At 44.2% G+C, this 13,458-nt stretch overlaps 1 protein-coding gene across 2 annotated transcripts in view; it reads left to right on the forward strand.

Moving 5' to 3' along the window:
• The window catches only part of Colec12 (collectin subfamily member 12), a 165,229-nt gene that overhangs the window by 8,121 nt on the left and 143,650 nt on the right, over window positions 1-13,458 (forward strand). For both annotated transcript variants that reach the window (XM_051163721.1, XM_051163720.1), the window contains exon 2: window positions 7,011-7,061. In XM_051163721.1, coding sequence (XP_051019678.1) covers window positions 7,011-7,061 — 51 coding nt within the window. The remainder of the gene's footprint in view (window positions 1-7,010; window positions 7,062-13,458) is intronic.

Genomic DNA, 13,458 nt, shown 5'->3' on the forward strand with positions numbered 1-13,458 from the left:
AGATAGTTCTAACAACTGGGGACCATGTATTTAATATGTGAGCCTGCGGAGGACATTTTCATTCTAACCAGCATAGCTTCTGCCAGTTGCTTCTCTCAGGTATCTGTTACAGCAATAAGGATACAACATCCAAGACATCACAACATGAAGCTCATTTGTTAGCATCAGGACAGATGTAACTACATCTAATAAGTTTTTAGCCGTGTGACCTCATGTCTATTTCATTAGTAATGTTAATTATCTATTAAACTATCACAGTTCTATTTATTGTTTCTATTTGGGCTACCAAGTTCTAACTAGTTTTCAGGTTTTCTGCTGGTGGTACTTGGGATCAAACTGAGGAGAGTGTACATGCTAGGCAAAAGCTCTACCACTGAGCTATACTTCGCCTGAACAAATACTTGGTATTTACTTTCAATATAAGTCAATGTTGAAATACCATGTAACACAAATGAAGCTTATCCACAAGGAACTTGAAGGGACAAGATTAAGACAATGCATAAATAATTGGAATCATGGGTAACAGGTGGAACATGCCTGAGGCGAGGAATAGGTAGTAAGGTTAGGTACAGAAAGAAAGATTTGAACTGATTTATTATCTTGAATCTATTATATTTCAGGTTATATTATTCTATTAGGGAATGTCTCTATTGGTTGGTTTGCAACTTGAAAGGATTTGGAATTAGTTAAGAGACTCAGTTTTGGATGAATTTCTGAGGAAGTTTCCAGAGAGGTTTGACTGAGCAGAGAAAACCTACCTTGAATATGCTGGTACTATTCCATGGGCTGGGGACCTGAACTAGAAGAAGGAGGAGGGGGAAGAAGAAGGAAGAGGAAGGAGAAGAAGGAGGAGGAGGAGGAGGAAAAGGAGGAGGAGGAGAAGAAGAAGAAGGGGAAGAAGGAGATGGAGAAGGAGAAGAAGAAGAAGAAAGCTGGCCTTGATAGCACACATCTTTAATTCCAGCACTTGGGAAGTAGAGGCAGGTGAATCTGTTAGTTCAAGGCCATCTCACTCTACTAGTGAGTTCCAGAACAGTCAGGACTACTTAGAAAGACCCTGCCTTAAAAACTAAAAACAAGAAAACAACAGAAACAAACAAACAAAGGAGAAAGCGCCCTGCGTGCCAGCTTCCACCTGTTGGTGATTCCTGCATGGTAGCTGTTTTGTGACCATACCTTCCCACCATGGTGGGCTGTACCCTCAAACCATGACACAAGCAGACCCTTCCTTAAGCTTTCTTTGTTTTTGTATTTGGTTTTGAGACATGGTTTCTCTTTGTACCCCTGGCTGTCCTGGAACTTATTCTGTAGACCAGGCTGGTCTTGAACTCAGAGATCAGCCTGCTTCTGTCTCCCAGGTGCTGCTTGGCATGCAAAGGTGTTTGCCACTACACTCAGCTACTTTCCTTAAACTTAATGAGAAAAGCAGCTAATATAATGTCATTGAAAAAAAATGTTAAAAGAAACACAGAGGACAAAATTGGGTCACTGTGAAATAAAATGTGATACTCTAGACATAAGGAGATCAAATTCAGAGTTCTCCCAGGTCCTGGAGGTTTGATTATTGTGATCTCAACCACTAGGAGGAGGGTCACAAGTTCAAGGCCATTCTGGACAACTTACTGAAAAGGGATGAACTACCATCCCACTGGTAGAGTGCTGGCCTTGCACATGTGTGATTGTAAGAGGAATTACGAGCTTTCCCCCCCAAGTCTCATCAACTTTGGTAATTATTTAGACCACTGCTTGAATATAACTTAAAATAATCTAAACTTTAATTTCAAAACAAAAGTAAATACTTTAGGCAAGCAGTACTCTTTAAAAATATTTTTTTGAGAATTTCATACAAGAGCATTGAATTATTATCCATTTTCCTTCCCTCCACTCTCCCAGTGGCCCTCCTACTCCCTCTCAAATTCATAGCAGCTTCTTAAATTACTGCTACCCCACACACGCACACCCACCCCTACACAATACTTTAGTTAGTGTTGCTCATATGGAAGTGTGTTTAGGGCTAGCCACTTGAGATTTGATAACCTATAAAGGGACCTATCCCTGGAGAGAAATGATTTTCCATTTCTCAATAGCCATTGATTCCCTGTAGCTCTTTGTAACCCTGAGTGTTTTCTCCAGCACTCCAGCTCCCAGAATAATGACTTTGAGGCCTTATATTTATGAATAAATGCCCAGGCCATAAGCCTCAGCTCATTTCCCTGGCTATCTCATAACTTAATTACCTGCTTATCTATCTTACATGTGCCATGTGGCTCACAGTTACCTCATGAAATGTGGTTCATGGTTATTTCTCCTCCAGTTTTATGTGTCCATCTTTCTACAAGTCTGGGCTGTATCTGCCCCCACACTACATCCCAGAGTTCAGCCCTCTCCATGCCAGAACTCCCATCTGCTATTTCTGGCCTCTTCTAATAGACTATCAACTTTTATTGACAGGTGATGATGCTTCCATACAGATGCAAGAGAGTCCTTTTACAGCTCTTCGGCTAGGGATGGGCCGCTGTGAAATTTTCACATCTACATTTGCATGTCACCTGGTGGTGTCACTGATCAGGTCTTGTTTAAACAACCATATTGTTGAGATTTCATGGGTACAGCTTTCCTGCTGTGTCCAGAAGACCCTGTCTCACAGCAGGCATCCTGGTCCTGGGTTCAGCTTCCCTTGTGTGTGCAGAAGACACTGTCTCACAGCAGGCATCCTGGTCCTGGGTTCAGCTTCCCTTGTGTGTGCAGAAGACCCTGTCTCACAGCAGGCATCCTGGTCCTGGGTTCAGAATCCCTTGTGTGTGCAGAAGACCCTGTCTCACAGCAGGCATCCTGGTCCTGGGTTCAGCTTCCCTTGTGTGTGCAGAAGACACTGTCTCACAGCAGGCATCCTGGTCCTGGGTTCAGCTTCCCTTGTGTGTGCAGAAGACACTGTCTCACAGCAGGCATCCTGGTCCTGGGTTCAGAATCCCTTGTGTGTGCAGAAGACCCTGTCTCACAGCAGGCATCCTGGTCCTGGGTTCAGAATCCCTTGTGTGTGCAGAAGACCCTGTCTCACAGCAGGCATCCTGGTCCTGGGTTCAGAATCCCTTGTGTGTGCAGAAGACCCTGTCTCACAGCAGGCATCCTGGTCCTGGGTTCAGCTCCCTTGTGTGTGCAGAAGACACTGTCTCACAGCAGGCTACCTGGTCCTGGGTTTCAGAATCCCTTGTGTGTGCAGAAGACCCTGTCTCACAGCAGGCATCCTGGTCCTGGTTCAGCTTCCCTTGTGTGTGCAGAAGACACTGTCTCACAGCAGGCATCTGGTCCTGGTTTCAGAATCCCTGTGTGGCAGAAGACCCTGTCTCACAAGCAGGCAATCCTGGTCCTGGGTTTCAGCTTCCCTTGTGTGTGCAGAAGAAGACACTGTCTCACAGCAGGCATCTGGTCCTGGGTTCAGCTTCCCTTGTGTGTGCAGAAGACACTGTCTCACAGCAGGCATCCTGGTCCTGGGTTCAGAATCCCTTGTGTGTGCAGAAGACCCTGTCTCACAGCAGGCATCCTGGTCCTGGGTTCAGCTTCCCTTGTGTGTGCAGAAGACCCTGTCTCACAGCAGGCATCCTGGTCCTGGGTTCAGCTTCCCTTGTGTGTGCAGAAGACCCTGTCTCACAGCAGGCATCCTGGTCCTCTGACTTGTACACTATTTCCACCTCCTCTTCCATAAGTTTCCTCGCTGTTCAGATGTAGGAGATGTGCTATAGATGTACCAACTGGGGTTGGGTACCCTATAATCGCTTATTCTCTACATTTTGACCAGTCATGGAGCTCTATAATTGTTCCCATTGCCACAAAAAGAAGCCTCTTAGAGAGATGAAAGCTACAATTATATGTGGGTATAAAGATAAATAATTAGAATATAGTTAGAAATTATGTTAGTTTAGGAAAACGGCAGTAGTAGGTTCTTCAGGGTCTTTTAACATTCCATCCATGAGTATTTAGTTATATTTACACAACCAGGCAGGAAATTCCTCCTACTGCAAGGACCTCAAGTCCAATTAGACAGTTGTTGGTTACCCACAAGATAAAAATACCACTATTGCACCAGTGGCCGTATCTCACTGAGCTGGAGTTACAGGCAGTTGTAACTCATTTGCTGTGAGTACTGGGATACAAGTTTTTGTCTTCTGCAACTGGCTTTGAAGTGTAGGAAAGGCAGATTCTAGAGTCAACTACCTCACCGCCACCCCCAAGACATGATTTCTGTGTGGCAGCCCTGACTATCCTGGACTCACTTTTGTAGACCAGGTTAGCCTCGAACTCACAGAGATCTGCCTGCCTCTGCCTCCCGAGTACTGGGATTAAAGGCATTTGCCACTATGCCCAGCCCTTAGAGTCAACTTTTAAGAACTTTTAAGGGAGACAAAGCTAAACAGTTTCCTGGGTCCCACTTCCTAACCCCAGGCTTGGGATCTTGCAAGTGTCATTTTCGAAACCCTTTTCCCTCACAAAGAAAAAATTTGGAAAAAGACTGATTTAAGACACTTCTTTACAAAGACTTTTCTTGATAACCCCAGTCAAAGGTTATTACAGTACTTTATGGGAATCTTCATATCTTATAGGATTGTTTTAAAAAGATTTATTATGTATATTTTGTATGTATATTATGTATAATAAATATGTGTATGTATATTTATTATGTATACAATATTCTGCCTGTATATACGCCTGCCCACCAGAAGAGGGCACCAAGATCTCATTTTCGATGGTTCTGAGCCACTATGTGGCTTCTAGGAATTGAACTCAAGACCTTTGGGAGAGCAGCTAGTGCTCTTACCCTCTGAGCCATCTCTCCAGCCCTCATAGGATTCTTTTGATGTTCAGAGTCAGATGCTATAAATAATAATTGGAAGAATGGTGAACCCTTTGGGGATGACCAGAAGCTGAAATGTGACCATTTGAGCTGAAATGTGAGTGAGCCATTTTCCCTCTTGCCCCTCACTGCATCCCTCAGCTCCTCACTGCATCCCTCAGCCCCTCATTACATCCCTCAGCTCCTCACTGCATCTCTCAGCTCCTCACTGCAACCTTCAGCCCCTCACTGCATCCTTCAGCTCCTCACTGCATCCCTCAGTCCCTTCCTGTGTCCTTCAGCCCCTCACTGCATCCCATAGCTCCTCACTGCATCCCTCAGTCCCTCCCTGTGTCCTGCATCCCTCACCTCCTCAGTGCATCCCTCAGCTACTCACTGCATTCTTCAGTCCCTCACTGTTTCCTTTAGCTCCTCGCTGTAAAGAAACATCCTCATGATTCCTTTGGCACCTCACTACTTCCTTCAGGCTCTCTTTGTTTCTTTCAGCCCCTCACCTCATCCGTCCTTTAGGCTCTCTGTATCTTTAGCCCCTCACTGCATTCTTTGGCTCTTCACTGTTTTAGCATGTTAATTGGATGAGAATTGAACACTATGATAACAAAAATTGTGAGAAACACAGGGAGATTTCAGGAGAAGTCCTGCTTAAACAGGACTATTTCTCCTGCATGGAAAACATCAGACGAGGAATAGCAGACAGACTACTGGTAGACCTGAAAAGTTGTGGTGGTGGAAAGATCAAATTGGAAGACTGAAGTCGTTTGCTGTTGGGGGAGGGGCCATGTTAATCTGTAGCTATGTTTTTATTGTGAAATCTTCAGTTATGTTTGCTTAATCTCCAGTGTTTGCTTGTTGATGCAGAATCTTGTAGCAGAAGGGCTACAGCTAATAGTGAAAGCTGATGGCTAATGAACATCATTATTACCTCTTGTCCACTTGGCTATGCTATAGGCATGCATGGTCAGACTTCCATGCCTCACATTCTGCATTGTTGGCTTCAACCAAGAGTAGATTGAAACAATAGACAAAAGTGTCTGTTTGGAACAGATCCTGATTTCTCTCTTGTCACCACTCACTCCCTAAGTTCTAGGCAACTATTTACATAGCGTTTGCATACTATTAGCAATTAAAGCCATCTAGAGAGAATTTTTAAGCTATGATGTTGGGTTGCTTCTTTCTGACTCTATCCTAAACATAATACTTTTTAACACATAACGAGTTTATTAGGGTATAGCCCTATTTGTTGTAAATGGGGGAGTGTATATTTGATCAGGACCTCCTCTCTCTAGACCTACATATCTGGTAGAACACACAATAAGTGTTTGGTCCCTGAGTGAGGAATTTTGTCATGTCCGAGTTTAGATGACTTGATGGCTCTTGGTAGGAAGCCTGGCCGATAAATCTTTTGTCACCACTGTGTTTCTATATCTAGGAACTCCATAGACGCGCTGCCTGTTGACAGGCTGGGGACCATCTGCTGACCTCAGTTATCCTTGTTTGTTTGTTTGTTTGTTTTTGTTTTTCTGTTTTCTGGAGACAGGATTTTTCTGTGTAACAGAGGAGTGAGGAAGGATCTGCTTGTCGTTTCAAGAGCAATTTGGGAGTTCTGAGACACTTCAGTAGTTGGTGGCAACATCGCCTGGGGACAGATTGAGCAGATAACTTATCTTAGAAAGTTGGTTTATTCTGCCACTCATTCACTAACATTTTATCAAGTCTCTGCTCTTTAACAAGCACCATTATAAGCAATGGGAGTTTATTTATGTCAGTCTATATAGGAAGTACAATGACAGCAGTGAACATACATGCACACGTGTGTACACATGTAAACAAATGAGGATGACATCTGAGAGAAAGGCTGAAATAATGGGTCTGAAGGAAAGAGGTTGGGTGGTCCAGGAATGCAAGGTCTTCAAGGAGTCAGAGTTAGCGAGGGCCTGGGTTGGAAGGAATTAAGAAGGAAGAGCACTTTAGCCAGTGCAAAGGGCTAATACTCCTCCTCAGAAGCCCTGGGGGAGTCCCAGAAGCAGAAGGAAAGCCATTGTGGTAGGCACCTTAAGGGAAGGGAAGGGTATTGCTGGTGGGGTCAGGGCGGTTGCATCCTGCCCTCAGTCTGTGCTACTGTGCCTCTGCCAGGGCTAACACTGTGTGTTTCTATCTACAGACGACTTTGCAGAGGAAGAGGAGGTGCAATCCTTCGGTTACAAGAGGTTTGGTGAGTCCTGACAAAGCTCATCCCTTCCCTTCACTCAGTCTAGGACACAGTAACAGAATCTAAGTGGCAGGAACATAATGAGGCTTTGGCACAAGTGAGCATTTGGGACTTTGAAGTCCAACTGTGGTTCAAAGTTGAGCTTCTATGTGATAGGTGAATGAATGTAGAACTCTGAGGAATGTGGAACAAGAGCTGCATGCAAGCAAAGGGAAATGATGTGATGCCTAGGTGTGTGCTGAAAATGGACTACAGACAGCTGAGCTACCAAATACCTTGGTAAAGGGACATCTGTGACCAGAAAGGAGCAGAGCATTCACAAAGTCTCTCTGCTGGTACTCACAGACCAGCTTTTCCTGTATCTTGCCTATTCCCGGTCCTTATGCTCATAAATTATATTAGGTGAATAGGACTGGAAGGAAGACTTGTTCCAGGGAACCCAACTGAGTAAGAGCACTATGGGTAATGGCTCCCCAAAGATGTCAGCATCTGTAGCCCTAGACCCTGAGTGGTTAACTTGGCAAAAAAGACAAGCCCTCATTGAACTGAAGAATGTGGGATGGAAAGATTATTCTGGGCCACCCACTGGGTCCCTAACTGCCACAAAGTGTCCTTATGAAAAGGAGTCACAGGGAAACTTGACACTAGACAGGTGTGTCCCACTCGCTGCCTGAAGTAGGATTGGAAGGTCCCTTGAGTCAAGGAATTCTGGTAGTTTCTAGATGCAAAGCAATGGGTTCTTCCTGTAGAGCTCTCAGAGGGAGAACGCACTGTCAGATCCTTTATTTGAGCGAGCTTCAGACTCTTGACCTCCAAGATTGTAAGAGCAGAAACATGTCATGTTCATGCCTCCTTGTTTGTGGGAACCTGTTACAGCAGCCACTCACTCTCTATCTCCTCTGACCCTCGGCTGAACTGTGATCTCTGCTCCTGTTAGCTTGCGCTTGAAGGTCACTGTGTACCTCAAGCCAGGTCCAGCCACCCATTCTTAATAAGCTAATTAAAACGAGTCAAACTAAAAAAAAGATCTATTCAGTGCAGCCTCCTTGGGGATAAAGAGATCTAGAGAACCCCTCAACCTCATAATTCCTCCTTCAGTGTCCTGAAGTGAGATAATACTTAAAATAAGAAGGCCAAGGCTATGTGCATCTAAGCAGCCCCAGACCGGATGTGGTCCTGCGCACTGTTAACCCATGTGTTTGGGCTTCTGGTTTGACCTGTTGGGTGGTCTGACCAGTTATTAGAACCACGTGCAATCTCTTTCCTTTCCTCTAGTGGGTGCCCTCTCCTCCCAGTTTGAGATTCCTGGCAACATTGTGTTTTTGTTGTTGTTTTGTTTTTCAAGACAGGGTTTCTCTCTGTAGTCTTGGCTGCCCTGGACTCGCTCTGTAGACCAGGCTTGCCTCAAACTCACAGTGATCCTACCTGCCTCCTGAGTGCTGGGATCAAAGGCATGCGCCACTGCACCCAGTGAACAGTCCCACGTATTTGGGCTTCATTATTTTAATAATCTGATAGTTCGACGGAGATAGTTAGAGTATCTTTATTTCTCCCAGGCCTGTTATAATCCTGCGCTTCTATTTTAGCACTTCCATCTTGAGGTGGACTAGATCTTTGTCGGCAACAATATAATAAATAGAATGCAAATAGAAACCTAACAGGTTAGTTAGTGTGAGGTGCCCATGCATAGGAACCACCTTTCATGACCTCTTGGATTTTAGTTAGTTTTGGGAGGGCTGATACAGACAGCTCCATCCTATTGGTATGATACAGGATTTTGCCATGAAGCTTAGGCTGGCCTCAAACTTATAATCTCTTTTGCATCCCAAGTGCTGAGTTTTCACATAAGAGCCTCTATGCCCAGCTCGACTTCATTTAGATTCACCATAACCTTGAGGGAAGAAATGTGTGGTGTGTGTGCTAACCTGTTCCAGCAGCCACAGGGAAGTGACACTCGCCACTCTCCCTACCCAGCTACAGTGCTTGATCTCCACCCTGACCCAGCTTCTCCAGTGTGGCTGAGGAACGTCAGCAAAGCATTGCTGCTCCAACCACAGTTCAAGGGAATGAAGGGAACAGCTTGTTTTTGTGCCTTGGTCATGAGAAATAGAGAAGCATGGGTGGAGGGCCGGGGGTAGGGGGTGGAGGGTGATCTGAATATAAAGAAACTAAATCTACTTCCTAGTACTTGAAACATCCTGGCTGAACTTCAATTAAAGTTAACAGCCCCCAGCTGCTCTGGCTTCATAATTGTTGTAGCATTTCCACACATCCCCCCCCCCCCCACCGTCTGAAACCAACTTACTTTTATGCTTCTTTCTGGGAAAAGAAATGAGGTTTTAATATGGGAATACAGCCATACGAGGTCCACAATTCTTCATTCATGCCTTGGCAGAGCAGCTTGGACCCTGACCTGCCCCACCTCCTCCACATAGCCACAGGTTTCTGGGTCCATTCTGTGTGTTCTGATTTCCCTTGGTGTGAGTCACTAAGAAGGATAGTGGTAGAATTGAAGATGAAACCAAGAATTACAAAGGAATACAAAACACACGGATCAGAAAACATTGGAAAATAAATATTGGGATGGCTGTATGTTTTGGAAATCAGTAGACATGTGCAGAAACTGAAAGAGAAGGTCCCCTGGCCTCAAACTTGTTGTATAGCCAAATGCATAGTTAATCTTTCTGCCTCAACCTTCCAAGTGCTGAGGTCACAGATGTGTGTCAAGGTGCCTGGCTGGGAAAACATTTCTCTAAAAAGGGTGTCTAAGTTGGGTGTAGTAGTGCATGTTTGTAAGTCTAACAATTCCTGAGGGTGACACAGGAAGATCACAAGTCCATGGCCTGCCTGGACATTTGAGACCTTAAAAAGTATAGGGATACAAATGAGTGTTAGGGCCCTTGGTTAGCAGCGTGAAGACCTGACTTCACTCTAGTACTACCGAATAAATACATTAAACAAACGGAAATTAAGGTTGCTGAATTAAAAGGGTGACACAGAAAACATTGAGTTAATTTTTTGTTGTTGTTGTTTTTGTTTGTTTTGTTTTTTGTTTTTCAAGACAGCGTTTTTCTGTGTTACCTTGGCTGTCCTGGACTCTCTTTGTAGACCAGGCTGGCCTCAAACTCACATCGATCCACCTGCCTCTGCTTCCCAAGTGCTGCGATTAAAGGTATGAGCCACCATGTCTAGCTAACATTGAGTTAATTTATGACCACATTACTAGTTAGGTGGGTGGGGAAACTGGTGCAAAAATAAAAATTAGGACAATTTAAAAATGATTTTAGTTTATGGGGTTAAATTATACATGGGAATTGCCAACTGGGACTCAGACTCTTCTCATGTAATGAACTGAGAAAGGCCCAGAAAACACAGAGAGGAGGGAGAGAATGGATGGTACCAGGCAGGACAGACAGAAAATTAAGCTGAAGCTGAGCTGAGAAACCTTGGGGTTCCTGAGCCTGGCATGGTGGTACATACCTATTTATTTTCCCCAGCACTTGGAAGGTGGAGTCAGGAGGACCAAGAGTTCAAGGTCATCCTCAGCTACATACTGAATTTTAGGCCAGTCCCTTAAGACCCTATCTCAAAACACACAAACCAACAAAAGGAAAAGAAAGATGATCCTGCTGTTGGGAGTTTTTGGATTATGCCTTTAATTCCACAGATACAGTAGGTGAAGTGTGAGAAGATTCAGTCCTTAGTCAAGTGAATTAGCTGGGTCTAGAGTTAGAATGCAACAGAGCCATAGACCTATTAGGTGTGAGTAAGCTTGAACAGTCCCTTTGCAGGCAGTTGCTGGTAGTCTATAAGTGTGGCAGCTTGAGGGTCCCTGCCCTGGTGACGCCCATCCCTGGAAACCGGTTGTTGACACTGTGAGCCTCAACATCATACCTGTACCCCATCAGCTGTTGATACCAGCAAGGTAGAGTAAGTCTACCACACATCTACCAAAGTGCAGATGAGAGGGGTTCTGGTAGGCGCCCTTGTGAGATCCGGGGCTGATAGCTCTCTTGGCGGTTTTGTACAGCTTCTTCAGAATATCGCAGTGGGAAGCCTCATTTATAAGCAGTTGGGGATGGTGTGACTTTGCCTCCAAACATGGCTGTTGTGTTTGCTTTTAGTTTTGCAAAAGGAAACTGGATACCATAGACAGTTTCGTTATTGTCTAATTTTAGAGATGTCTTATTTATACAAACAGGATAAAAACAACTTGCATTTGATATGTAGATGAGCCAGGGGTTCATTATCCTCAAAACAAAGGGGCCGTTGTTGGAGCAAAGCGCCACTGAGCGGGCTTTTCCAGCGTTATTCATTCAGAACCATCCCTGATGATACTTATATGTACATTGGTCATTTTCCAGATTCAGCAGATTACAGTAAGGAAAAAAGTCTGATCCTTGATCTAGTATGTACTGCATTAGTTTTTCCTTACAGTCATTCCTTGTTCATTTGGAGACTCGGTATTACATTCTAGTCTTAACCAGGTCTATTTTCCTTTAGACTTTCTGTTTGTCAAAGTTGTTAACCCTGCCGTAAAAGTTCTGAAATCTGTCTAAAAATGAGACAGAGTGAAGCCTGATGAATTTGCAACTAATTTGTTACAGAACAAAAAATTTCAACAAGGAGGAGCTTTGAAGAGTTAATTAAGTGAGAATTCTTAGGTTTTAACCAGGCTTTGTGGGTCAGCGTCTCTTGGCCTCAGTCTGCAGAGCTAATTGAGGTGTAACTATGGCTACAGCTTGACAGAGGGCCTCTTCTAAGACATAAGGTGCCAGTGCATTGTGGGGGGGGGGGCGGTCTGTGCACATGCCTGTGCATATGCGTGTGGGGGGGCGTGTCTGTGCGCATACATGTGCGTGGGGGGGGAGGTCTGTGCACATGTGTACATTCACACAGAGTCTCACTGTGTAGCCTAGGCTTACTTCAAGTGTGTGGATCTTCCTGCTTTTGTTTCTTATTTGCTGGAATTACAAAAGTACATTGTTACCTCTGGTCCTCTCTATATTTATTTTCTATGCATAGAATATGCTATTCACAGCAATGATACCTTTCTATTATAGTCTCTACTTCCTATTTTCTTTTTGTGTTTCTTTGTTTGTTTTTCCGGTCCCAGTTTCTTTGTATAGTCTTGGCTATCCTAGAACTAGCTCTGTAAACTAGGATGACCTCAAACTTACAGAGATCGGCTTGCCTGTGCCTCCCGAGTGTTGGGATTAAAGGCAAGAGCTGGATCACCATGTCTGGCTATCTACTTTCTATAATTTAAAAAAAGAAAGAAAGAAAGAAAGAAAGAAAGAAAAGAAAAGAAAAAGCCCTATATGAAAAGGCTGGGGATAACTCAGTAGTGGGGAGCTTGCCTAATCCTTGTGTCTGAGTCCTAGGTTCTGTCATAGCATCACAGAACAGTAATTAGAGAAACAAAGAAAACCTCCCATGGCTCTGGGAGTCCCCATCATCCCACTTAGTGTAACCGTGGGTGTCATAGTCACTCTCCGCCCCACACCACCAGCCCACTTCCCACCTGTGTGTGTTGGAGGATTAGAAGATGAAATTAGTCAAAAATTAGTCTCATTGGTTGCTTGCCATGGGTTCTTCCTGTTATTTTTGGCTGGTGGCCTGGTTTGGTAATACATGTCCGCATTAGGATGATGAAGGGCCATAGGTACATGGTTCAGCCTATGAAGAATAAGGGCAGATTTAAGGGTTTATAGTGAGGAACCATGGGCAGCTGGAAACATTTGCTGTTTGTGTTTAACAAACCAAACTTGGACAAAAATTGCTTTGGCAGGAGGTGTTGGGAGGAATGTTATTAATGACCATGAAAAAAGTCTGAAAAGCCACAAGCTGAAATAGCAGCAAAAATAAAGCTGTGGAGAACTAGAGGCCTTGGTAAAAATAGTCCAAAGGAACCACTGAAAAATACTCAGGAATGGGGCTGGAGACATGGCTCAGAGGTTAAGAGCACTGGCTGCTCTTCCAAAGGTCCTGAGTTCAATTCCCAGCAACCACATGGTGGCTCACAACCATCTATAACAAGATCTGGTGCCCTCTTCTGGCCTGCAGGTATACATGCAGGCAGAGCACTGTATATATAATAATATATAAATAAATCATTAAAAAATATACTCAGGAGTTACAGGCTTACAGAGGAGTACAATTGAAGGCAACATGAAGAATGTCCTTGAATCATTTTGCTTATCCACAACTACAGTTTCAAAATAAGGCTGGCATTTCCTTTCCCTTGAAAAATAATTATGAGCTAGGTGGTGGTAGTGCATGCCTTTAATCCCAGCACTTGGGAGGCAGAGCGGTATGAGTTTGAGGCCAGCCTGGTCTATAGAGCGAGTTCTATGACTGTCAGAGATACAAAAAGAAACCCTGCCTCAAATCAAACAAA

Source organism: Acomys russatus, chromosome 20 (genome assembly GCF_903995435.1).
Source record: "Acomys russatus chromosome 20, mAcoRus1.1, whole genome shotgun sequence".
NCBI lineage: Eukaryota > Metazoa > Chordata > Mammalia > Rodentia > Muridae > Acomys > Acomys russatus.